Genomic DNA, 25,939 nt, shown 5'->3' with positions numbered 1-25,939 from the left:
CAAAGAAAGACCTCATGTCCTAACGGCTGCCGGTCGAACCACTGCTCCAAAGAACATTGACGGACAACGGTTGGTTCCAAAGCAGGAAACCCGAGCAGCCACCTACGTCCAGCAGACACAAGGATATCTGCTTTTGTGCAGAACTCTGGCTATGAGACAAGCTGTAAACATGCTAAAAACCTGATCAGCAAGGTCTTCCTGCCAATCTCTACTTTTCATTAACAGGGCTCTTCTCTCCCATTTCTGGCACTCACATTTTTCTTTTGTGCCATCCAGGTTTGTGGAGGAGTTGGTGAGTCCTTATCGGAGCCGCTGTGGCCAATTAAGCCAAACCCTTTGAGAAAACAGGGCTGGCCAAACGTTACCCTCTTCTCCTATTCATTTGACTGATTTTATTGATCACTTTTTACCGCATCTGTTTACTGTGCATTTTAATTTTTTAAAATCAGTTTTGCTTTGTTTTATTGGCTTTTAACATTATTTTTATTGATTCCAAGGGGATATTATAATGCGTTCTTTCTGTTTTATTGAAACATTATCAAACGCCTGTTTCAGCATTAGACAAGTTCATGGAGGATAAGTCCACCAAGGCTAAATGGAGCCTCCAGAGGCAGGTGACCCAGCGAGCTATGAGGCAGAGGAGAGATTTGAACCTGGGGCTCTAACCACACTGGCTTTGGAACTTGGCACTATGAACTTCATATCCTGCATTCTGTGCCATTCTCGACTAACCCCACTGGATTTCTTCAAAGAGCCATCTAACCCATCTCTGTGTTTGCCACAGTGGCTGGACTCATGCTGCTGGGAAGGCCAAAAAGCAAAATGTGAAAGCGATTGTCCTCTCCACTATTTATCCTTCCCCATCCTCAGCTACTGGCACTCAGAAGTAGACTGCTTTAGAATATGGAGGTTTCATTTAGCTGTTGGTTGATGCATCCACAACTTTATCTAATCCACTTCCTCAGACATTTAAACCAGTAGCCTGTCTTGTGGCAGTGAATTCCATAGTTAATTATGTGTTGTCTGGGGAAGAAACCACACCGAGCATAACAACATTCCCCAAGGAAACTCTCAAACAGTGTTATGCAAGGCCTCTTCTGAACTGGAAATTCCTAGCAGGGTCAAAGTAATAATAGTTTTATTTATGTTTTTATTTTATTTGAAGTGTTGTTTTAAACCCCACCTTCCCACATGGTTCAAAGCAGCTTAGAAGAATGAAATAGACAGTTTATCGAAATTAACCACACAAGAATGATCAAGCGTGCAAACCAAACCAAACAGAACTGTAGTTGTAGGATCAAGTTAGATGGATCTGAAAATAGATCTGCATTTTGTTTAAAGTGGAAATAGCAACTGTGTGTGTGTGCATGGGTTGCGTGTATGTAATCTGGATTGTGTTGCAATGGGGGGAGTTAATCATATAGATTTCAATTGCCTCTGTCTCCCTCCCCCTCACATGATAAATAGCGATTTGCCTTGTAGAAGGAACTCCATAGGATGCCCGAGTGAGGAGGGTAGGGGGCACATTGAGGTCAGGAAAATAGTTTTGTGTCTGTCAATACCCCCCCCCCCACACACACACTGTGGCTCAGATCCCAAAAGGGTCCCTTCATGTATACTATTTCCACTGTGGAAGAAAGAGGGTAATTTTTTAAAAAAAATTGAATGGGGGCATCCGTAAAATAATATGCTTCCAAGGGAGGAACCCTGGGTGAAGCAGTTAGTTTGGAATTCATGTGCAACTTTCAATCGATCCAACATAGCCTCAGTTTATTTACTTCATTTATACTCCACTTTTCTCCCCAATAGGGACCCTAAGTGGCCTATAAACAGTCTCCTTTTCTGCATTCTGTCCTCACAACAAACAACTCTGTGAGGCAGGTTAGGATGATATAAAGCAACTGGTCCAAGGTCACCCAGCAAGCTTCCGTGGCAGAGTGGGGATTCAAACCCGAGTCTCCCAGATCCTACTCTGATGCTCTAACCACTACACGATGCTGTCAGGGGGAGGCTAGCTCAGTACATAAAGAAATGCATCTGACGAAGAGAGCTGTGGTTCTCGAAAGCTTATGCTACAATAAAGTTGGTTAGTCTTAAAGGTGCTACTGGAAATTGTCCATCGTTAGAGGTTTAAGTGCATGATTCAACAGGCTTTGCCAGTTCATCATCCACTGGAAGTGATCCACACCTACTCTGACTGGATCATTGGTGCTTTTAGGACCTATACAGTATCTTTGGGGCTTGATCTTCTTTTCATATGAGCTCTCCATAGAAACATGATGTCATGGATATAGCTAGAACCAGGGCTTTTTTTCAGCAGGAATGCAGTGGAAAATGGTCACATGGCTGGTGGCCCCACCCCCTGAACTCCAGACAGAGGGGAGTTTAGATTGCCCTCCGTGCCACTCCAGCGGCGCGGAGGGCAATCCAAACTGTCTGGAGATCAGGGGGTGGGGCCACTGGTCATGTGACCATTTTCGCCACGGGCGATTTAAACTTTTAAAAACTCCCCCCCTTGTTCCAGCTGACCCAAAGTGACATCATTGTGCGGTCCTGAGTTCCACCACTGAGTTCCAGTACCTCTTTTCCCAGAAAAAAAGCCCTGGCTAGAACTATAGGAGAACAGTTGCTGGATATGACCAAGAAAGTTATTCAAGATGCCTTTGCACACAGAAAGAGGCTAGCCTGGCCCCATAATTAGATAGGCCACAAAGGGAGTCTAGAGGCCTAGAATAGAACAACCTTGGAGAGAGGCATAAAATAGCTGTATTGCCATGTGTAGATTAGAAGAGGCATTTAGCTTGTATCAGTCTATACGATGTACTAAGGCTTGGGTGCAGGGAGTAGCTGAGAATGGCGGGAATGTCTTAACTTCATAGAAGCTGGAAATATTATTCAAGGATAGATGTATTGGTGGAGGGCCAAACGATATTCAGGTGTATGAGAAACTTGTAATCACTAATTTTACATAGACGAAGATAAGAAATAGCAAGAATATACTATTGTTGTATGTTTTAGGAAGATGTTTCAAATATGGATAACCTTGTTTGGGGTATGAAGTCATAAGATAATAAGTTAGTCAAGAATTTGAGTCTTTGAAGCAGGATAAACAGCTATTGATAAGAGAAGGTTCTGAAACCCTGTGAAAAGCTAAACTGATGACTGTCTTATTTCTGGGTAAGATACTTTCGGGACTCATGTATTTGCTCTCCTTAATGTTTTCTGTGGTTGTTATAAGGGATGGTATGATTTTTGTTAATTGAATTGTTATTAAGAATATTAAATAAACATGGTGTAATAATAAAGGCTTAGAAGAGAAGCCAAGACTCCATCATTGTATTATTTGTGTACTATACCCAGTAATGAACCTAAAATATTATTTGTGGTGTACCTCTAGCCAGGAGTGAGATGATTTGATCATATAGGAAAGCTAATTGGATGCTCAAGGCTTCTTAAGTACAGGGCCGGCGCGTCCATTGAGGCAGTGCCGGCAGCCGCCTGAGCGCTGATGGGGGGCGGGGGCGTGCGCCATGGGGCTGGCAGCGGCAGTGCTGGCGGCTGAGGGCTGGGAAGCTGCTCCCATGTGTCGCCCTGGCCACTTGCCATGCCTGGCCCGCAGGTGCCCGGCCAGGAGTGCGTGCTGGTGGTGGCAGCGTGGGGCAATTGAGCAGGCAGCCTCCCAGTCCTCCCACTCAGTTGCCCCGTGCTGCTGCCGCCGCCACCACCGGCACACAGCTGCAGGCCAGCCAGGCGTGGCAGGTGGCCGGGGCAGTGCGGGGCAACTGAGCAGGAGGGTGGGAGGCCACCTGCGTGCCGTCCCAGCTGCCTGGCTCACCAATGGGGCGGCTGGCTTGCAGCGGCACGCCCTGCATGATATCACACGCAGTGATGTCATCATGCAGCGCACACGTGTGGCAGCAGTACTTCTGAAACTGCCCCCGGGTGCAGGTATCTGGCCTCAAGCGCCAGAAAACCTGGCACCGGCCCTGCTTAAGTACATGCCTATATCTGAATCCGGCTGCACTGAAGCCATTCAGAACAAAATGTGGTGAGATGCTGCCTGCAATATGGCTATGGAGTCCATACATCTGATGAAGTGAGGTTCTCTGGCTCAGGCAAGCTGAGGCAGCAATAGAACTGATTAGCGGGGTAGAGTGTCAAAGTAGGATATGGGAGACCCATGTTTGAATCCCCACTCTGCCATGATGGAAGCTTGCTAGTCACACACCCTCAGCCTAACCCACCTCACAGGGTGGTGGTTGTGAGCAAAAACGGAGGAGAATGGTGTAAGCTGCTATGGTCCCTCACTGGAGAGAAAAATGGTGTATAAGCAAAGCAAATACAGAAAAACATGTAAAGTGCCGTGAGACTCCTGTTTTTTTTTTTCTTGCAAGAGCCTAAAAGGGCTATGCCCAAGTTGCATTTCCTGTGGTTAAATTTTGTTGTTTCCCTTTAGCATTAGGGTGATTGGAAGGAGTAGTACTGTATGCATCCTTGTTTAACAATGATTTTCTGTGGAAGGCAGCAACTGTGTAAATAAGGAAAAGGAATTAAGTGCAGGTAAATTATTTGGCATGTCTGTCTCGAGTTGCAATGATTCAGTTGTCATGCAAAAGGAAATCATGAACTCCTGTCCTAAGTTGGTTGGAAGGGCCACAGAACGTGCAAGCCAAGCTGGGAAATACGAGTGACGATCGCCACTAGAGATGGGCACCGACAGAAAAAACAAACAAACGTGATGTTCGTTGTTCGTTGCCATCCACGAACAGGGGCTCACGAACAACCACGAACATGGCCCTGTTCACGAACATGTTCGTGGTCGGCTGTTCATGGGGGCCAGCAGGCTCTCCTCCAGCCATCATTTTTTGCCTAACCCTGTATAGGATCTGTTGGGCTGTTAGGCAGGGGTGTTTGTTATCATGAGACAGACTAACCACACTTGCTTCTTTCTAGACAACTAGGAAAAGCAGAAGAGTTGTGATCTCCATTGCATCTTTGGGTGGAGGTTACCAAATGACCCGATTAAAAAAAATGCTAACTGGCATTTCAGAAGGGCCCCGGGAATCATCTCCATCTCATCTTCAGGTAGGGTTGCCAGCCTCCAGGTGGTAGCTGGAGATCTCCCGGAATTGCAACTGATCTCCAGGTAACAAAGATCAGTTCTCCTGGAGAAAATGGCTGCTCTGAAGGGTGAACTCTATGGCATTATACCCCACTGAGGCCCCTCCACTCCCAAACCCTACCCTCTCCAGACTCCACCCCCCCCCCCCCAATCACCAGGAATTTTCCAACCTGGATGTGACAACCCTATCTGCAGGAATGCCTGTTTGGGAAATGGCTGCCTCTGCCATAGGAGGAGGTTTGCCTGTAGAACTTCCCAATGGTTTATGATGGATCTCTCCCACTCCCAAGGGCAGCTGTTTTGCCGAAGCACCTGCTACCAGCTCTCAGAATTCCAGAAGCATCCATACGCTCGACAAAACCAGGACCCTCCGATGTAATTGCGTGAAGTCTCTCAACATCTCTCATACTCCATTTTAAGGCTGTTCTGAAGGCTGGAGGGGGGGCCTCTCTCTTATTTTTTGTCCCTATTTCCTCTCCCTTATTTTTTGTACATCTTGCCTGAAGAAGAGCCCTGCAACATTCAAAAGCTGCCTCTCATAGCTTTGTGATGTTTTGCCTGGTTTTAATCATCAGCCTGCTGATTTTCTGAGGGTCAGATTGCTTTTCAAGGGACAGCTATGGAGGTTTTCTGATGGCTGGCAATTTTAATTGCATCTAGTCACCTTAGCCTAGATGACACAGAGATGTTTTGCTTGCTTGGAAGCCTCCCTCCCCCTCGGAGCAGGTCTGAAGCTTTCTCTCTACCCATGGGACTTGTTAGAAGAAACTTTCCAGCAGGGTTGGCAGCTCATCAAAAGCCTGACATATCTTGCATCATTTTCTCTCGTCTCCCTTGTTGGGAAAAGGTTGGCAAGGCAGAAGGAGGAGGAGGAGATAGGAGAAAAGATTTGTGCGTCCAGTGGAGAGTTAAGTGCCAGTTTCTCTTGTTGGCTGGTTTTGGAATCCAGCGGCAGCTGAAACATCAAACCACCTAGCAGCACCTTTCAAGACTGGCACAAGCTGGTGGGAGTTCTGCCCCACTTCAGCCAGATGCGTGAAGCGTTACGCCATAATCATATAGGCACACACAAGGGTACAAACAGGTGGGAGGGGAATTACTTTGCAAAAAGAAGCATGCTGCATTTTTTCTTTAAAAGGATGTAGGGCAGATAAATGTTTATTTTAGAAAATATTTATGCTGCCTTTCTGTTTCACGCTCGGAGGAGTTTGCAATAAACCTGACGGTGTCTTAGGCTGTGACTCAAAGCAACAATAAAATACAGTCAGGAAAACACAAACCATTAACCCCGCCAGGTTAATCAAACACCAGCAGGCCTGTAATAATAAAGCCCATTGTGCTTCTTGTGGGAAGGAGCTCCCTAGATATTTATTTATATACAAAACAGTTTACATTGGTTCCTGCTCCCCCATTTTATCTTCACGACAATTCTGTGAGGTGGGCCCCAGCTCACTTCCATTGCAGAGTAAGGGTTTGAACCTGAGTCTCCCAGATCCTTAGCCTGATACTGTAACCACTACACCATACTATTCAGGAAGGCGGCCACAAACGCCTCCCACAAAGCCCCCCATAACTGAACCTCTGAAAGAGCTGATCCCTACAACAGGCCTCCAGGAAGATCTCAGAACTTGTGCTGGATCATAAGATTGGAGATGGTGCTTTCCTAGAGTTCCTAAGCAATACCAGCCTGAAGCCACTCTGTGTGTATGTGTGTGTGTGGTGAATTTCCTGCATTGTGCAGGGGGTGGGACTAGATGACCCTAGAGGTCCCTTCCAACCCTATGATTCTAAACTGGTGATTAGGGTTAGATTTGCCAAATGTGAAGAAAGGTGGTTATTAAAGCCCTATCCGAGCCAGTCAGTGGCATTTCTCTTATCCAGATAAAGGCAGAGGAGCTTATGAGGGAGAAAAGTTGGCCACTTTAACCCACAGGGTTTAGTGTATCGCCTGAGGCCCGGCTTTGTTATAATGGGAGCACTGCTAAAGGGCTGTTTCCCTCCTTTTTTATTTAAAGTGGGCTACATTTGTTATTTAAATATTTAAAAGAAGGGGGGGGGATCTCCCCAAACTGGGAAGGAAAACATGGTTGTAGAAGGCCGGATTTCCTGCTGTTTATAATCCCCCTCCCCCCCCATCATCCTTTGCATTTATATCACTGTTTCAACATTCAAAAAGCTGGAAGGCAAGCATCTTGCAAAACAGGCCTATAATATTTCAGATTTGGGACCAGGAGGGTGAAAGTAGCTTGCTTAAAGATCCCTAAGAATTTGTGGCTGAGGTAAAATTTGAATTCAGGTCCTTCCGAACTAGAAGCCTTTCTCTCGGCCCTTTTGCAACACCAGCCCCTGCTATGAGGTTGCTGCTTTTTTCAAAGAAAAATAAAATTGTACAGGTGTGCAGGGGAGACGTAATTCATCATTCTTAGTTCTGTCCTCTACCCTTCATGTAGAACACCGTAATGCAATTTTGAGGAAAACTTCTGCCCGTCGAGTAGCTCTGAGAAGCACAGGACTGCATTCTGTAGAAAGACTTTAAATGGAGATTTTTGAAAACATACACTGGATCAATGGCAATTAGACATGATAGGAAAATAGAACTTCCATGTCCAGAGGCAATATATCTCAGAATACCAGTTCCTAGGAAGAAAATTGCAGAGGGCATAGCTTTTATGCCATGTAGTTTTCCGGCAGTCAGTTACCTGGAAACAGGATGAGGACCTAGCTGAATTTCGTTCCAGTCCAGCAGGGTTCTTTTTACCTTTTTTTGTAAAACAGAGGGATAGACTAGCGTCCTGAGAAATTTTACTAAGGACCTGATATAAGTCAAATGTGGAGCCATAAGTTCAAAGTAAGCAGGGCTCATACACAAGGCCCAAGGGTAAAATGGCAACATTAAGACAGCTGTCAGTCTTCCCAGATATACCAGGCCTAAGGGTAAATTAGCAACATTGGGTTAACTGTTTAGTCGTCCATATTAGGAGGCAGTTGTGTTGCAACGTTGCTATTGGTTCCTGCTCTTTTTGTTGCAAAAAGATATTAAGAGTTATGCTGTGATTTGCTCTGTGGCAGGAGACTCCCAGAGCCTGTGCATGTTCAATAAAGCTTTCTGGTTTCAAGGAACGGAGTGGCTGTTTCTACTTTCAGTCCACCAGGGATAGCCTGACTTGCCTCCAAGAAGAGTTTCTCAGAACACTGGCTGGAGGGATAATGGCTTTAAAAGAGGATCACACCGAGCCTGGATTGTGTGCGCCACCTCTTTCATGACTTTTGCAACTGATTTGCATTTACGTGGCCCTCACTCCCTGCACCCTCTCCTTCTTCCCCTCCCCACCTATATATCTCTGGCCAGTTTCTTCATACCTTCCATGCATCTGACGAAGAGAGCTGTGGTTCTCGAAAGCTTATGCTACAAGGAAGTTGGTTAGTCTTAAAGGTGTGACTGGACTCTTTGCTATTTTGCAACTACAGACTAGCACGGCTCTGGATTTAAAAGGGGATGAGACAGGTTCACGGGTGATTTGCCCTGAGAGCAAAGCAGAACCTCCACCCATCAGAGGCAGTCTATCTCTAAATATCAGTTAGTGGACAGAACTGACATCAATTTGACCTTTTGAGGAAAAAGCCTAGACTAAATGGTGTAATCCTGCAAGGCTCTTATAAGAGTAGAAATGAACATTCAGAGGGCTAAACTGATAAGGCCGATGGAGGAATTTCTTTCTGACTTTATCTCCATGCAAGCTTGGGGAAGTGGGAGTTTTCACTAAAGGAATTTGAGGGAGTCTTTTAGCTTGTCAGGTGGTTGATAAATGGTGCGATCCCGTGTGCATCTCCAGCCTGAGAAGTCCTGTAGCTTGAGTGCTTGAATGTTTCATTTCAGTGGTTCAGGAGGGCTTTTTTTTTTTTTTTTAAGGAAACAGGGTTGCAGTTTTTGTGTGTGACATTTTAGGCTGTTTTCTTTGTATTGCTCATCTGCCTCCCCCTGCAGACTGTTGCCCTGCATCTGATCAGACAGTATAAGCCTGTGCACATTTAGGTTAAAAAAAAAAAGGTGCATACCTTTTTATGCATATTTACTCAGAAGTAAATTCCACTTTAGTCAGTGGGGCTTAAAACGTACAGGGAATTGCAGTTCAAAGTCTATCAGCCTGTGAACCCAGAGGTCCCACTGGGTCAGAGACTAACCTTCCACAACTCCCCCACCCCAAACTCATGTATTATTATATATTTATTTACTATTTACATTATTTAGAGACAGCCTTTCTCACTGTGCAATCCAGGCAGATTGCCTTGTGCAATCAAGGCACATTGCACAATGGGAGCTAGAACAGTCCATTTCAAGGACATTTCAATAAACCCTGTAATTGGGTACATAAATGAAAATTTGCAAAGATTTAAAACCAGGATGAATCTAATACAGAGTTGAAGCAATGCTGAAACAGAGCAAAAGCAATTCTAAGCCTGACATATTAAACAACACAGAAACTACCAAGTAGGTAATTCTATCTGAAGAAGAGAGCTTTGACTCTGGACAGCTCATACCCTTAAAACTTTGTTGGTCTCTAAGATGCCACTGGATTCAAATCCTGCTGTTCTAGGATCATACTTCCAGTAACCGACAATACATAGCAGTAGTTTATAGTCCCTATTCAAAACAATGGATTCCCCCAGGGCTGAACAGAAATCGAGGATTGTTATCTCACTAGAGATAATAATTTCTGCTCTAATCAAGGTGCCCTCCCTTATAACATCCCACTGACGGTTAACTGGGATATAAAGGTTTGGGGATTTCCCTTAATTGTGTCTGAAGAAGGGAGCTCTGGCAAGCTTACACCCTGAAAGTCTTGTTGCAATCTAAGGTGCCCCTGGACTCAAATCCTGCTGTTCTACAGCAGACCAACACAGCCACCCACCTAAAACCAATCCCTCTGTATCGAAATCCCTTCCTCGTGGCACAGAGTTCCACAGGTCAACCACCCCGCTTTATGCATTGCAGTTACTTCCTGCTTCACCCAGGCTCCAACCCCGGGGGCGGGGAATCCCTTTCCCTTCCCGGCACCTGGACTTGCTTCCGAGTAAACGTGTTACAGCCCGGGGCAGAGAAGCACGTGGTTGGATTGCATTCAAAAGGGGAGGGAAAAATGCTACTGGAAAAGTTCTTTTTCTTCCTCCCCTCCTCCCCCTTTCTGCTTCTCGAGGCCAAACCCTCCGCCGGCTGAGCCGATTGGCTGCGGGGCGTCCCCGAAGCCGTTCGCCGGCGCCTCGCACACCCCCGGCTCCTCCTCCCCTCTCCACCCACCCACCCAGCCGGCTCCCTCGTGCGCCTCTGGGCACCCTCCGCCGCCTCCCACCGCTTTCCTCCTCCTTTGATGCGGAGGGGGCCGGGAGAGAGCCGGGATCGCGAGCCCAGCAGCAGCCGCCGCCGCAGCAACTCCGGATCGGGCTGCAACCGGACTCGGCGCGTGCACACGGGCTTCGCCAAAGGAGAATCCGGATCACGCTCCAGATTGCACAGAAGCAGGGACCGGCTCTGGGAACTCTCGACTTTCTTTTTGGAAGAGCCTCGCGTGAGGTTCCACCTTCTGCCAACGGGAGCTTTTGCGTCCACACGGGAAAGCGGGTTCGAGCCTGCCCGGCCGCCCGGAGTGATCCCGAACAGCCCCGGGGAGGAAGATGCGCTTGCCAGGGGCGCCTTTAGCTGCGCGGAAGGACGGATCCGGACACCGGCAGCCGCAGGTGAGGACAGCCTTTGTGCGCAAAAATTCCTCCTCTTTGGAAATCTTAACTTTTCCCACTTGTATCTGATGAAGGCTCTTGAAAGCTCCGACCCTGGGAATCTAGCTGGTCTTTAAGGTGCTCCTGGACTCGAATCTTGCTCTTCTGCTACAGACCCTCCCGGTTCCCCCACCTGAAACCGTCTCTGTTCTCAGGGGATCGAGCCCCCCTGGCTTGCAGCGCAAAGAATCTGACCCGGTGGGGTCCAAACGGGGCAGGAGAAAATGGAATTTCTCCCCCTCCCTCCAGTGATGCAAACGGATGGAAGGGCAGCCCGCTATTGCATCAGGTCGCGGGGTGGCGAGGCAGGCGAGGGCAGCCGTGCGCCCGAGCGCAATCCCGAGCACAGCTGGATTTACTTCCGAGGAAACGAATACAGCTGCATGAGGGAGGGGGCAGATGTTCCGTTTTGGGGAGGGAGGGAGTGTTTGGGTGGTTGTAGGCAGCCTCCTTCAAGATCAGCGGAGCCTTTAAAAAATTTGTTTAGTCTGTTTGAGATGGATTTGGAAAGGGGCCCAAACGCGGCGCTTCCCGGGAATCGTTTTGAGTTGCCAACCTCCAGGTGGTGGCTGGAGATCTTCCGGAATCACATCTGATCTCCAGACAACAGAGATCGGTTCCTCTGGAGAAAATGCCTACTTTGGAGGGTGGGTTCTATGGCATTATACCATGCTGGGGTCCCTCTCCAAACCCTGTCCTCTCCATGCTCCACCCCCCCCCCCCCAAATCTCCAGCAATTTCCCAACCTGGAGCTGGCAACCCTACAAATCGATTCTAAAAAGAAGCTGTGAATATTAAGCACAAACTTTTTAAAAAAAAGATGGTATTTAGGGTTCTTGAAATAATAGGAATCACTCCGAGTGAGAACAACCCAGTTGAAAAGGAAGAACCCCAAAGACAGGCATAGCTTTAAAAAATGCTTTATAAAAACAGGTAATTGGCCGGGCTCAAACTTCCATGAAAGCCCTGGCAGGAATTCCAACCAAGGAAGATGGATGAGAAGCGCTCTGCACTTGCTCAGGGTCATGCTTGCCCCTGGCCTGCTTTTTTTTCCTGGGCGCTTTGCGTTTCCATCTTCTGGCTCCTTAAATGTGGAAACAAATGAAGCAAGGTTTGCTCTTCCAAGAACGGGTAATCTAATCCCTCCACCCCAGAGTAGGGCTGGTTTTCATCTCCCTCTGACGTGTTTTTTTTTTTAAAAAAAAATATTATGAAAGTCCTTCCTCCTCTTCCAGAGTTGGCTGTGGGAGATTTTTCTTTTTTCACTCCGTTCCCACAAGATCATCTGTTTTTTGTTGCATGGGTTTCGCAAATGTAAGCAGCCTTTAGCCTCTGGTTTCAACTTTCGGAGCCATTTATGGTTTGCCAAAGTTGTGCCTGCAGCTTGCGTTGGGGGAGCGCATGTGCGTGCATGCTCCAAGGGCTGAGAATGGTGCGAGCTTCAGTGGCAAGCAACCACATTGCACCAGTTCATCAGCGGGCAGCGCCTGGCCTGTGCAGCTTAATTCCCCCCCCCCCTCCCCTGTAACTATAGCACTAGCGTACACATAGGCCTTCAGTGGGCAGAGCCTAGGAAATGCCATTAGGGTGAGAATGTAATGATTGGGCTCTCGTGGCACCAGGGAAACATCAGGCAGAAATCGAGAACCATGCAAGTCCCAGAAGAAAGAAAGAGATGGCCTTAGGCCCTTTTGGGTATTCATTTGAGCACACTGGGGCTTGTGCCACCAAACTCACTATGTATTTGTTTATACCCAAATGAAAACCCAAATGGTCTTCCATTGTTACACTAGGCCAAATAACTCTGGCGTTCCCCCCCACCCCCATGTTTATATATCCAGAGTAATACATTTTAAAATGCTATAATGTTCTCCCCAAGCCACAGGAAGTTTATCACCAATGATAGAAACCGGAAGCACTGGTTATGGATATGTTCTTAAAAAGGACACAGCCCGGCTTTTCCATTGACAGCATTCTGTATGCTGAGAGACAGCATGGTATAGTGGTTAGAATGTTGGACTCGGAATGGGGAGATTTGGGTTCAGATCCCCACATTGCTGTGAAAGCTTGCTGAGTGGCCTTGGGCTGGCTAAGATCTACCAACTTCTCCTACCTTGCAGGGTTGTTGTGAGGATAAAATGGGCATTGGGAGAATTCTGTATGCAGCCCTGGAGCTCCTTGGCAGAATAGTGGGATAAAAATGCACGGAAGGAGAGATGACCACTATGGTTTGATTATGGGTACTGCAAGGAATTAATATCTGATGTGGTTTAATGCCAGGCCACCATGGCTGGACGTGATGTACGGTACTGTTACCCTACCAGTATCTGTTGCACCCTTATATGTTACTCAGTAATACTAACTGTGGTTGTGTGTGGCTATGCATGTTTGGGGAAACTAGAATTAAACGGCTGTCATACAAGGAGGAGTTGTGCATTCGAGCGGCTTGAAAGGATTTGCGTGTTGAACAAACTTCTGGAGTTTGTTGCCTGGTGCATCTGTTTGGAATGGCATAAAATGAAATCGGTTACATGCAGAATCAACCTTGGCAGCTTGCCGTATGGTCACTTTGCCACAAAGGTTTTTCTCAGTTAATGGGATTGCCAGCTGGTAATGTTTCCCTTGCCCAGCCAAGAGTCTTGAGTGTTTTTTATGAACCATATGTTGCATAGCAAACAGAACGATGAGCAATTCAGGTTTGGATTCGGGTCGGGTAAGAATGAGTTGTGAGATGGGCACGGCAGAGCGGGCATTGTTATGGTGGACTGCGTTCTGTTATCGCTAGTGGAGAGCAGAGACTGGGAATTACCAAATTTTTTTATTTTGCACTACTCAGATATAAAGCCAGAGCTGAGGAAATGAATTGTACCCAGTTGGGGTGTGATGCTAATCCCCAGTGTTAATCAAGCAATTGTATTCTGCAAAACTGGGCCTACCCTATGATTGCAGGTCAGCCTGAAATAGAAGTTTTCTGGAACGAGTCTGTCTTTACGACCTTGGCCTTTATCAGTTAATTGTAGCCTCGTTCTGCCATAACTTACTTTTCCTAGACAGCAGTGTTGGTATTTTTAGCCATTCCTTGCAACACCTGGTTTAAGAAGAAAAACGGATCACCTTTCTTGACTCATTTTTTCCCCTTCCAATTAAAGGTATCTGAAAAGTTTGGAGCTTTTATATATTTGATTTATAATCCACTCTTCCTGCAAGCAGGCAGTTAGCCGACAGCAGTTGGCTAATGGTGATTAGTTTTTTAGATCATTGGCTAAAGAATCTTAGTATGTGTAATCTCGGAAAGGGTATGTGCGTGTACAGTGCGGAGAGCAAACCATCAGCCTCAAGCAGGTGGCGCCATTCTTGGTAAGGGGGGGGAAATTGTGAATGCATATGCATAACCAAAGCATATTTTCCTCTCCTCGTACCATACAGGTCCACATGTTAGGCAGTGGGGTTGGCCACAGATTCACCCCTGCAAGGACACGTGTGGGTGAATGCAACATACGACCAGTGCAGCAGTGTTTCATGTAATACATTGAAAAGATCTTGGATCATTTGTGTACTTGGGAATGTGCCGTTTGCCTTGTGTTTGAAGGATGTGCTAAGCTCCACTGGTACATGAGAGGTGCCTGCATGCTTTTCTACCCACTCTGCTAACATAACATTAGAAAGAGGACGCTGCTGAAGTGCGCAGCTGTGCCCTTGAGAAAAGCAAGCCTAGAGCATCTCACAGAGTCAAATAAAGGTGCTAATATGGATGGTACATCTTTCTTAGGAGGACATCAATCAGGCCAGATGATAAATTCAAGTGGAATAAGAATTAGCGGCTGATTCCGCACACGTTGGATAATGCACTTTCAATGCACTTTATCAATCGTTTGAGGTGGATTTTTTGTTCTGCACATGAAAAAATCCATTCCAAATGATCTATGAAGAGGATTGGAAGTGCATTATCCAACGTGTGTGGAATCAGGTAGCGTTTACCTATCAGCTGCAAGCACTGTTTCTGGAGTGTCAACCTAGAGCCAAGCTACAAGTGACTCCTGACACAGGTTGGACACTTGTCAGCTTCCCTCAAGTTTTGATGGGAAATGTAGGCATCCTGGTCTTGCAGCTGTAATGGAGAGCCAAGCTGTAAAACCAGGACGCCTACATTTCCCATCAAAACTTGAGGGAAGCTGACAAGTGTCCAACCTGTGTCAGGCGTCACTTGTAGCTTGGCTCTAAGAGGCATGCTTGTGTGAGTCTGCACGACTGGTGGTCAAGAATCATACCATTTAAAGACTGCCGGAGTTTGCTTGTTTGACTGGATCTTATTTTCATTTGTGCATTGTGATATTGTGTACCTGGACTTGAGAAACTGGATCTCTCTTCCTCCTCCTCCTGGCCCTTCTGCTTATTCGAGCATTGGACATAAATGTCTCTGCCAGCTGAAGGGAACACTTCGTGCCCTAGAAGGTGACGTCAGATCTCCAGATGTTGATGCTGCAATAAATTCAGGAGCCGCAGGGCTGTTCGTTATTAAAATTGAGGATCTTGCTCATGCTCCTCTGTGTTTTCAGGAACAGCAGGGATTTTTTGCCGTCGGGTCGGCAGGGAACAACACGAACTGATCACAAAGAAAGCAGCAATGTTACATACTTTGCTGGCTTTTTGAATTTCGATAGTCCAAACCAGTTGCTTGTAAAATTACTGGTTGCTTTTCTCCTTTATCTGAGATGCTCAACTTCACCCTCACCCCAGTGGGCAAGCTTTTGAATTCTCCAGGCTGAATGTTGCAGTGATTCATATTTCCCCCCCCTAAGGAATTCTACAAATGAACTTCTAAGTAAACGTGCTTGATGGTTCATCATCATCATCATTATTATTTTAAAAGGTGAACTGCTTCGAATTGAGAGAAAAGATTCTAATCTGGTGGTAATGTTTACTATGCAGCTATTTTCATTGTGTATTTTTGTAAAGATACGGAAGAAGGGGAAAAGATCAATAGCTGTGTTTATTTTCAAAGATGGCATTTGCTGCCTATCTCTCTCCATCTGTGATCCAATAATCTTTAGCACTCTGTTTCATGTTATTTCCAAAGGACTACTAACAGCAGCGAGGATTGGGGAAATGGAAGAAAAGAACTGTGCGGGCCAGAGCAAACCTCTTGGAGCACGAGTCAGTAAAACCAGAGACAATCCATCCAGAGAAGTCCCTAAATTATGACTTGTGCAAAAGATTTTCTTTATGCATTAAGAGTCGGACAGGTTTTCTTCTACCACCGATTAAGAGATGGCTGCCTCGCTTTGGCTCCTGTTGGAATTGGCTCTGCTCATCTTTGAATGTGTGATGGATGCCTAAGCTTTAGCTCTGTTCTGACTGCTTTAGCATCTTCAGCCCAGTGACTGGTGGAAAGCTTGGGACCAGAGAGCTTGCAGGCCAACGACCTGTTGGCATTTCTCAGTGGGCTGCCAGTCGGCAATTTCGAGACGCAAAGCGTGGGCAGAGAGGCACTGTAAAGGGGCCGGGCCTGCCCTGCTATCTTTTCGGCATCTGGGTGGTGTGGAGGAAGTGAAGATGTTCTGTGCCTTGTGATTTGCCAGGCCTCCCGAGGGCTGGAGTGATAAGATACAGTAAGTCTTTGACAATCTTCCACAGAGAGATAATACAGCTACAAAAGAGCCCGTTCATTCACTGTTTCTGGCACAGGGCCCAGTTTATGGTTTTTGTGTCATTCGTTTATACTTCTCCCTTCACGAGCTGGGGTGGGTGAGTAAGAAGGGGGTGGGAAAAAACCCTCCTCCCCAGCGTCCTTTCGATGCACTAGATAACACAGGCTTCTGCCATTCGCAAATATTTATCTTTTGCGATTCGGCCCTGCACGAAGCACTGTCTTCGGTTCTGCCAACAGCTGCCCTACGCCCTCCCTTGGGTACTTCTGGGAAAATCCCTTCTGAAAACAGGAACAAGCTTATTTGTTGGAGCTGCCCACCTCTTTCCTAACCGAGAGGTTTCAGAATTGCTCACCGAGGACTTTGCACGTGTTGACATTCTGGCAGGCGTTTCTCTCCTGTTTTTAAATCACTGTTTTCTCTCTCGTTTCATGGGGCAGCCTTGGTCGTCTGGCTAAAGGCGGGCTTGTCAAATGGGTAGGAAGGCAGCAGGGGTGCCTTTAGGGGCAAGGGAGGTCCTAGCCCCATTCCAGTGTCCCCACATCAGCTCCTTTACCCTGTTTCTCTATCCCCAGCGCTCTGCTTGTGACCCTAACCAACTTCTTCTAGGACAGTGATCTTCACACAACCAAAGCTGGCCTGCTGAGTTATGAGTCCCTATAGAGCTGCCATTTTGGGGTTCCTTTAGAAGGGACCTGTTGATAGTGTGCACACCTAGCCAGGAAAAGCATCATGCTTCTTGCATCTTTTGCAAGCACTCAGAAAGAAGACCTGGGATAGTGAGTCTATGAATGCAATCCTAAACAGACTTACTCCAGTCTAAGCCCACTGATATCAATGAGCTTAGAGTAACTCTGCTTAGGATTGCACTGAGCATCGTTCGGTGGCTGAGAGAATTCCTCTGTAGCTCTAGCCCTTGGCTTGTTTCTTACCCCTTATCCAATGCTCTAACCACTACATTGTACCGCCTCTCAGCTGTTACTATTTCTTTAGTTTATTGGAGACATTTCTTTAAGACCTTTCCCTGCCTGCCTTTCTCCAACAAAGGGCACCAAAGTGGCTTGACGTTTATCAACATTCTCCAACGAACCTGAAACTATAATTCGATGGGGCAGCTTTCTGTTTTTAGTAGGTGGGTTTTTATTGGTATTTTTAAATAGTGCTCTGCTTCCGATTTATAAGTCCCCTACTAGCACTAACCCATATATATTTCAAGACACCAAACACAACAATTACAGAGGAAAAATGGGTTTGTTTCTTACATGGAATAACCCGAGACATATCTCTCCATTAGGGGGAGACATGTGTAAAGACCAGTAGCATTGGAGGGCCTTATATACCCTTCAGTACTGATATGGTTGATGCTCTGGGCCTCCTTGCCAGCCACCTAGAGAAAGGGATATCTACCACCTAGCCTTTGCCATATATTTCGGTGGTTGGGTAGTGGTTGCCTGTGAAATCTGCTGCCATATGTTTTTCAAAACTTGCTGCTGTGTTGCTTGTTGTGTGTGTTCTTTTTTAAATATTTAAGATGTTTTATTGGTTTTAAAGATACTGTATTTTATTATATTCTATTAATTGGAATCCGCCTTGAACCTGCTGGTGCAGGGAGGGCGGAATACAAAATCGAATAAAATAAATAAATTAAAATAAATAATTGCTATTTGTTTGCAGAATAAAAGATCAGAGGTTAGGATGAAACCCTGTCAAAATGACGCATTTTCCCAAAGAACATGACATCTGACAAGTTTGAATGATAAATGAATTATACAAATATTTGAGAAGCTAGAGCCATGCATGTATCTGATATTTTCCTTGGGAAGGAATTCATTCAAGGTTGAAATCTATCCTAATTAGAATAGCCAAAACAAAAAATGTTTACAAATTGCTCCAGTGACCAGTCTCCACTAGAGGAGACATGTAACAAGCATGATACCTCAGAAGAAGGAATGTGACACTTCGAGCAAGGCTTTATTACTTGTTTACAGATTTCTGTGTGCTGGTAGCTAGAATGTATGCTCAGAATAAGATTTTATGAAATGGTATAGCTTTCGATCAGATCTGAGTTGCCTTGAGAACTTTGGTTACAAGGTGGGCATATGCCCGTGCGATGATAGCAGGACAAGTGCTTAAATGTGATCTAGGATATTGCTTCAGCCGCATAAATACATGCAGAAGCTGGGTATAATCGTGTACACTCAAGGAAGAAAAGTAGTGTCTGGTGTCTTCAATAGGCTTAGCGCTAAGCTTCTCACTATGTATGTCTAATATGAGAGGTTAGGTGTTCGGTCAGAGTGACTGGAATTCCTTAAAGTCGCGGGCTGCCATGTTGCCCGACTGGACGATGATGCAATTTGTGCTATTGTAACAGACAATCTAAGAAACAGAGGATCAAAAGGTTAGAACAGCAGGTGATGTCATTTTAATAAAGAATTTGCATTTCAATACTTGCTGGACTTCTGCACAAAGTTAAGCAGGAACTGTAAATAAAAAGGCACCTGTTGGGCAAGACCAGCCAAGAAAGGGGCATTCCACTGGAAATGGGCTGAGATCTAGGCTACCAATCTGGGGTTGTCTATTAACTGTGGTTTAGTTTTTCAAAAAGGAAAAACTCTCTCTACCCACTCCCAACTGCCCTGTATGTTGCGACATTCCTGGCACAGGGGTTGGAGCTGAGATGGTGCTCTGATTTCACCATCTGTCTAGCTTGCTTTGAATACCCTGAATTTTGATTTCATTTCTCCTTTGTGAGAAAGGAACCTGCTATTTATTTTGGAATTAGTTTCTGTTTCCTTGGGCCAAACCTTTTCGTGTTTAATGCTGTGGCGGGGGGGGGGGGAGGGCGGGGAGGGCAGGGCCAAATCCTCCTCCAATCCAGGCAAATTTGACCTAAAAATCTTTTAGTTGCCAATCTTCAGATGGTACCTGGAGATCTCTTGGAATTACAACTCATCTTCAAACTACAGAGATCAGCTCCCCTGGAGAAAATGGCTGCTTTGGAGGGTGGAGTCAGGCCTCATACTCTGCTGAGGTCCCTCCTTTCCCCAAATTTTGTCTTCCTCAAGCTCCCACCCCCAAATCTCCAGGAATTTTCTCACCCAGAGTTGGCAAGCCTACATCTCGGTCAGCAATATACTCTTCTTGACAGTGGATTTGGTTTATTGCATTTTCTTCATGTAGATCCAACCCATGAAGACATGTTCTTTAGTCCATTGATTAAGATTTCCATCTGCTAGGGTGTGAGCCCCTGTAAAGCTGCCATTATTCTGGAAGAACCTGTTGCTAGTGTGCATGGGTGGTGGTCAAGAGTGCCATATTTCCTGCCTCTTTTAGAATACATGGGGAGAGCGGGACAGGAGATGGAGGTTGCTCAACATCTGGAGAGGATTTTTCCTTCTTATGCTACACTTCGTGGAGCTCAGCTGGGTTTTCTGTCCCTAGAGAACAGAGATTCTTTTGGTACTTGCAGTTTTAGCTTTGAGACCATAACTCTGGACCCCCTTCTATCGTGCGACCGTGATTTCCAGTCATATTCTCGCAGCTTAGAGGGTCTGGGTCTGGAAAGGTTGAAGCTTAGTGCTCTTACAGAGCATTCATTAAAACTGAGTGGTGCATATATGCTCAAAAATGGAAGTGCAAGATCTACTTTCCTTGGAAGATTGGACAGGAAAGATGATGGACTTAGCTGAGATGTCCAAACTTACATCATTAATTAGAGACAAAACACTCTATATTCATGGAAAATTGGAAACCCTTTATGGACTATCTGTGAGAGATGAAGACGAATGAATGATTTGTAGTTTTGATTTTTAAGAATTAGGATCTAGGATATCAAGAAGATGAGACAGAAAAAAATATTAATTATACTACAAGCTGATTGGTAATAAAGGAGGAAGTGTTCTAGTGAAAAACTAATAATATACTTACTGTAATGGATTAATAATATGCTTATTATTGCTTTTTATTGTTTTTTTAACTTTGTAGACCTATAGCTATTGTTGGCTCTTTGTAGTTGTGTTTTTGTTATGTTTTACTTTCCTTCGTTTGTTCTCTCTTTTAACTTTTTCACAATAATAAAAAATAATTTTAAAAAACTGAGTGGTGCAAAGAAAGAACAATTGCCCTTTGCAAATCTAAGCGTCCACAGAAGGGGATGCATACAGGGTAAAGATTTAAGTCAAAATGGGAGGGCCTGCGAGAAGGCGGGAACAGTGCCGAGGGACCAGTTTATACGTTTGGCAGAATTAAATCTTGGAGCTTTAGCACTGGACATGGGCTGCAGATGAACAGTTTCCTGCATGTGGGGAAGTTTGTGCATTTCTTAGGGCCAAGCTACACATGACAAATGACACTTGAACGGCAAGTGTATTTCTCCCTGTTCACTTGCCCTCCACTCAATCCACTTGCCGTTCAAGTGTCATTCGTCACGTGTAGCTTGGCCCTTAGATATGTGCTAAAGTTCCTGCGTTCCAAACAAATAGGGTAGGTTTTGTAATGTCTGTGGTTGCTGTTGCTCCGCCCCTCGTCACCAACCTGTTAGCATTTAGTGAAGCCGCCTCTCCCACCATGCACCGATACAGTGTTTTGGCGACACTTTTTGGTTTTTGGAGGAGAGCCAAAACTGATAATATCTGTGCCCGCTCAACGCCATCTCCTTGTGTTTATGCCTAATTTCAGTGATATTGGGGGTACATTTTCTCAGCAAAAAAAAATTGAAAGCAGCAAATTTTAACAAGAACAACAACACTCTTACAAACCTGTACATTTTGTCATAATTTCCGGGTTCCTTGTTTACAGATGTCAGTGCACAGGAGATTAAAACAAACTGCTGCAGTATTCTTTTGAAACAATTCCTGTTTCGCCTCTGAGTGTATTTTCTATTTAAGTGGGTGTTTGCTTCGTTTTCATTTAATGCAATGTCTCAGTTTTGTGCATTTCCCCCCCTTTAGCGAGGAAAAAGGTTCTACCCAAAAATTCGCTCTACACGTCAGCAAGAGTCCAGTAGCACCTTAGACTAACCAACTTTATTGTAGCATAAGCTTTCGAGAGCCACAGCTCTCTTCGTCATCTGACGAAGACTGCTGTGGTTCTCGAAAGCTTATGCTACAATAAAGTTGATTAGTCTTAAAGGTGCTTCTGAAATCTTTACTATTTTGCTACTACAGACTACCACGGCTAACTCCTGGATCCACACATCAGAAATCAGATTTTCCTCACCTGACCTGTACAAGATGCAAACAAACAAGATATGCTTGCAAGAATAGCTTTTAAAATCTGATCTGATGCTGGTTTGGGGTCTTGGATCCATCGAGGTCCTCGTGGAGTTTGCAGAGCCAGGACTTCACCGAATTCCCCTTAAGTTATGCCCCTGCAGTTCTCTTCCTCTGTGTTAGGGAACTTTCATGAACATAATTTTATTTACTTATCTTCATTTATACCCCAATTTCCCCCTCAACAGGGACCCTATTCTCCCCTCCCCATTTAATCTGCACAACAGTCCTGTGAGGTAGGTTAGGTTGAAGGTGTATGGCTGGCCCAAGACCAACCAGCAGGTTTTTGTGGCAGAGTTGGGGTTCGACCAGACCCTGGTCTCCCAGGCCGTGGTCTGACACTCTAACCACCACTCCATGCTGATTTTCCCCTGGGAAAAATGAGGTTTTGCTGGGAGAATCTGTACAAATACACTTCTTCCTCTGACCCAAGTGCCCTCTCCTTGTTGGAAATGGAGTGCAGAATCCGTGCCATAAAGAACATTTGGTATTATGACCGAAATCCATGCAGAAGAAATTAAGGAGCACCAAACATTGCATTTCGCTGTTCTCATTACCTCTTGGCAAAGACCTCCAAATTAAGTCAGCTCAAGCCAAATTTAGAAAATGGGTATCACCATTATCAATAAGGCTTCGAACAGGACTGGTGAAGCAAGCTGTGCGACTGCTTAACAGAGGTTTGATGCCTGGAAATGGGCAGGTGAAGCTTTTCATGGTAAGGAGGTAAATCACAGCACCTGGAATATAACTTCCATTTAAACCTCTATTAAAGGGACAGAACGTTTATTCTCCTAGCCAGGTGGGTGCATTCATTGTTGATTAAAAACAAATTAAGGCCAAAAGTTGGTTGGCTTGTAGGGTTCAAGATCTTTTTAAGAAGATGCATACCAAACACTGGTGTGCGTCAAAGTTGCTGTGGCTGAATTGAAGGCGCCCAGTTTCTTCAGGTGAAAAGCAGGCAACCGGGTTAGTAGTCGACTTGAGAATTCTGAAAAAGATAATTTCTCTTTCTCTATTAAAACAAGCTGGTAGGGAACATGAAAGGGAATAACCCTGACCCATTTGTGAGGGCAGTGCATTTTTTGAGAAGGTTGACACTGAAAATATCTAGATATAAGATATTTTTGTGCTTTGCCAAGGAGTCACGCAGGGGTAGGGTTGCCAGCCTCCAGGTAGTGGCTGGAGATCTCCTGGAATTACAACTGGTCTCCAGGCCACAGAGATCAGTTCACCTGGAGAAAATGGCTACTTTGGGGGGTGGACTCTATGGAATTATGCCATGCCAAGGTTCTTTCCCTCCCCAAACCCCTCTTCTGGTTTCTCCCCCCCAAATCTCCAGGAATTTCCCAACTTGGAGCTGGCAACCCTACGCAGGGGCTGACTACAGTCACAATGGGTTGTGCTTCGTTTTTGCTGACTCCTTTTACTGAAGACGTGAATTGCACAAAGCAAAAAGATCTTGTGGCAGCAAAATTAGCACATTTAATAGTGGTAGTGCGATAAAGTGGCTAGAGTGTCATATTAGGGTAAAGGGAGACCTTGGCTCAAATCTCTGCTTGCCAGAGAAGTTTACAGGATACCCTAGAGCCAGTTGCTTTCTGTTTGCTTAACCTTCCTCGCAGGGTTGTTGTGGATAACACGGAGGCGGGGAGAATCATGTTCACCGCCCTGAGCTTCTTGGAGGAGGGATAAAAATGCGCTGGAGAAATAAATAGAAAATAAATATTATAACCTTTTGTGAAAAAGAGCTGGTGCGTTACGCAGTAGCTTTGTTGTCATGGGCTCGTCAGTGTGGACACGTTTCACTCGCTTTAAAACAACTTCACGGCCCGCATTTTGTTACACCATTTCATTCAAATTCCTGGTGATTCCGTCTCAAGCCCTGCACGACCAAGGACCCTCAAATCCGAAGGATAGTTTCACCCTGTACCCTCCCATGTCCCCATTGCAGTTCTTGAGTCGGTTCTTTCCTCCAGCTGAGAGCGCTTCCTTGTTATGCCTGTGCTAGAACCCAGTCCTTTTCAGTGGTGGCTCCCAGAAGAAAGGCAAACCTCTTAACCATCTCAGTTTTAGAAAATGTTGTACGGTAGTATGGTTTGTGAAGGCTTTTAGTGTGGGTGTAAACTTTGCGGAGCAAGTATGAATCAAACCCGGCTCTCCAGATTAGAGTCCTGCTGCTCTTAACCACTACACCAAACTGGCTCTTTTAATGTAGTTTTGTTTGTTGTATGACTTTTAATGTAGTTTGTTAGCTTGTTGGGTAAAACTCAGATGTTCCCTTTCTCTTTTGACAACCAATTAAAAGTAGTTGGGGAGAGTTGGATTAATGGTGCTTTAACTGCTAGAATGGACCACTTATAACCTGTTCGCCTAACTTTTTGACAAATTTTAAAGATTTATGGAGTTTATCACGCAGGTGCACAATGATCTCATACTTGCCTTTAGCATGATTATCACATGATTGGAACGAAGAATCAGCTAAACCTACGACCAATTATATTTTATGTTATCGTCACATGTAAAGATCTTAGACATAGATGTCTTTATAGATAGCACGTGTCATTTGGTATAAACATATATCCCCAGATATCACCACCATCGAAATTTAGATTGTGGTTGGGGGTTTTGGTTTGAAAAATTAATAAAAAAAATATGTCCCTGGATAAGAAACTAGGGTTTCGACAGAGGAAATCTCATGCAGAATATTTGGGTGAGAAACGTGTCTGTGTGCTTATGAAGTTCCGATGCATTTCATAGCAGATCAAGTATGATCTGACTTTAAATCTTTATTAGCTTTAATTGAGAAATGTTTACAGTGCAATCCTGAGAAGATGAACTTCAGTCTAAGCCCATTGAAGTTGGTGGGCTTACGCTGCAGTAATGCTTTTTAGGATTGCACTGTTACTTTTTATTGCATGCATATGTTTACCACTAGTTGAATTCATTTTAACATGCCTTTATATTTTAGTGTCTTGCCGCTTTTAAAATATTAGAGTTTATTTCAATAAAGAACAAAGATTAAACTCTAAAGAAAGTCTTGTGTGCCTTGATGGAAAGAGTTAAATAGGAAGAACTCACACAAAATAAATTGTACTGATAAGTAGGCTCTCTAAAGAAAAATTTCTGCTATTAGACCTTATCTGAAGCTTTCTGAGCTTACTCAGAATTTGAGATATAAATCTCAAAAGTGGACGAGCTGTAATGACATGTGGATGAATCGGTCTGTTACAGAAGGGCAGGATAAAACTACTAAATAAATACATATATGCAAGCTACAAGCCTCTTCTCTTATATTGCTTTGGCGCAAATGGTTGGTTGTTACTGTTTTTGGTCAGGACCTGTGTTGCATTTGAAAGTCCCAGGTTTGGTCTTCGGTACTTCTGTAGAAAGGATTTCCAAGTAGCAAGGGGTGGGGAAAGATTTTTCTCTGTCCAAGGACCCTAGAAATCTACTGTCAATCAGAGTAGACAGAGCTGAGCTTGGAAGGGCAGTGGCTTGTCTTAATATAAGACAGCATCCTACGCTCAGCAACCCACAAAAGAGATAAACAGTGAGACTAGACTTGCTCAGTGAATGTCCTAGCTGTTGATAATGTTGTATTCACTTGTCGTGTGTCATCTGCTTTGGGTCTCAGTGAGACAGACAGACTAATAACAATGATACATTAATTTAAGAAGAAATAATCTCCCCCAAATCTTAATCTTGGGGGAGAAATAATCTCCCCCAAATCTTAATCTTCTTTCCTGCAATATCCGTTTTAAAACTGTCCAGAATTTAGAACTGTTCCAACACCTTTTTTAATATGTACCCGCTGCTGTTGCACAGACGAAAATAGTGCTACCCATGCGACACCCCTTTTAATCACAGCAAATGTATGCCAGGGTAAACAAAGCCGAGTGGCTCAGCAGATCAAGAAGGCTGTTTCCCAGCGGTATAGTAATAACAGTGCGGAAATAAAAAAGCAGTGTCGTATCTTTAGCCAGGGGCAACCCAAAGATCAAAGGCAGTCTGCATCGCAAAGTAGTTTGCAAGCTTTTGAGTTCTGCAGAAAGCTTCGTCAGGCTGAATATTAAGTGTTTTTTTAAAAAAAAAAAACAAATAAAGGGGAAAGGAAAACGAGTCTTTTC

General features: G+C 45.0%; 1 protein-coding gene across 5 annotated transcripts in view; it reads left to right on the top strand.

The window, feature by feature from the left end:
* Positions 1 to 10,362: 10,362 nt before the first annotated feature.
* The window catches only part of C18H15orf39 (chromosome 18 C15orf39 homolog), a 31,745-nt gene continuing 16,168 nt past the window's right edge, over positions 10,363 to 25,939 (top strand). For 2 of the 5 annotated variants that reach the window (XM_055002740.1, XM_055002744.1), the window contains exon 1: positions 10,363 to 10,855. In XM_055002740.1, coding sequence (XP_054858715.1) covers positions 10,489 to 10,855 — 367 coding nt within the window. In that variant the 5' untranslated portion in view covers positions 10,363 to 10,488. Of the gene's footprint in view, positions 10,856 to 14,118; positions 14,252 to 15,650; positions 15,765 to 15,971; positions 16,504 to 25,939 lie in introns of those variants that run through there. The other 3 variants (XM_055002741.1, XM_055002742.1, XM_055002743.1) reach the window with 3 other exon arrangements.

The sequence above is a fragment of the Eublepharis macularius genome, chromosome 18 (assembly GCF_028583425.1).
Source record: "Eublepharis macularius isolate TG4126 chromosome 18, MPM_Emac_v1.0, whole genome shotgun sequence".
NCBI classification, from domain to species: domain Eukaryota; kingdom Metazoa; phylum Chordata; class Lepidosauria; order Squamata; family Eublepharidae; genus Eublepharis; species Eublepharis macularius.
The sequence above is the reverse complement of the archived record's forward strand: the minus strand, read 5'-3'. Positions and strand labels throughout refer to the sequence as shown.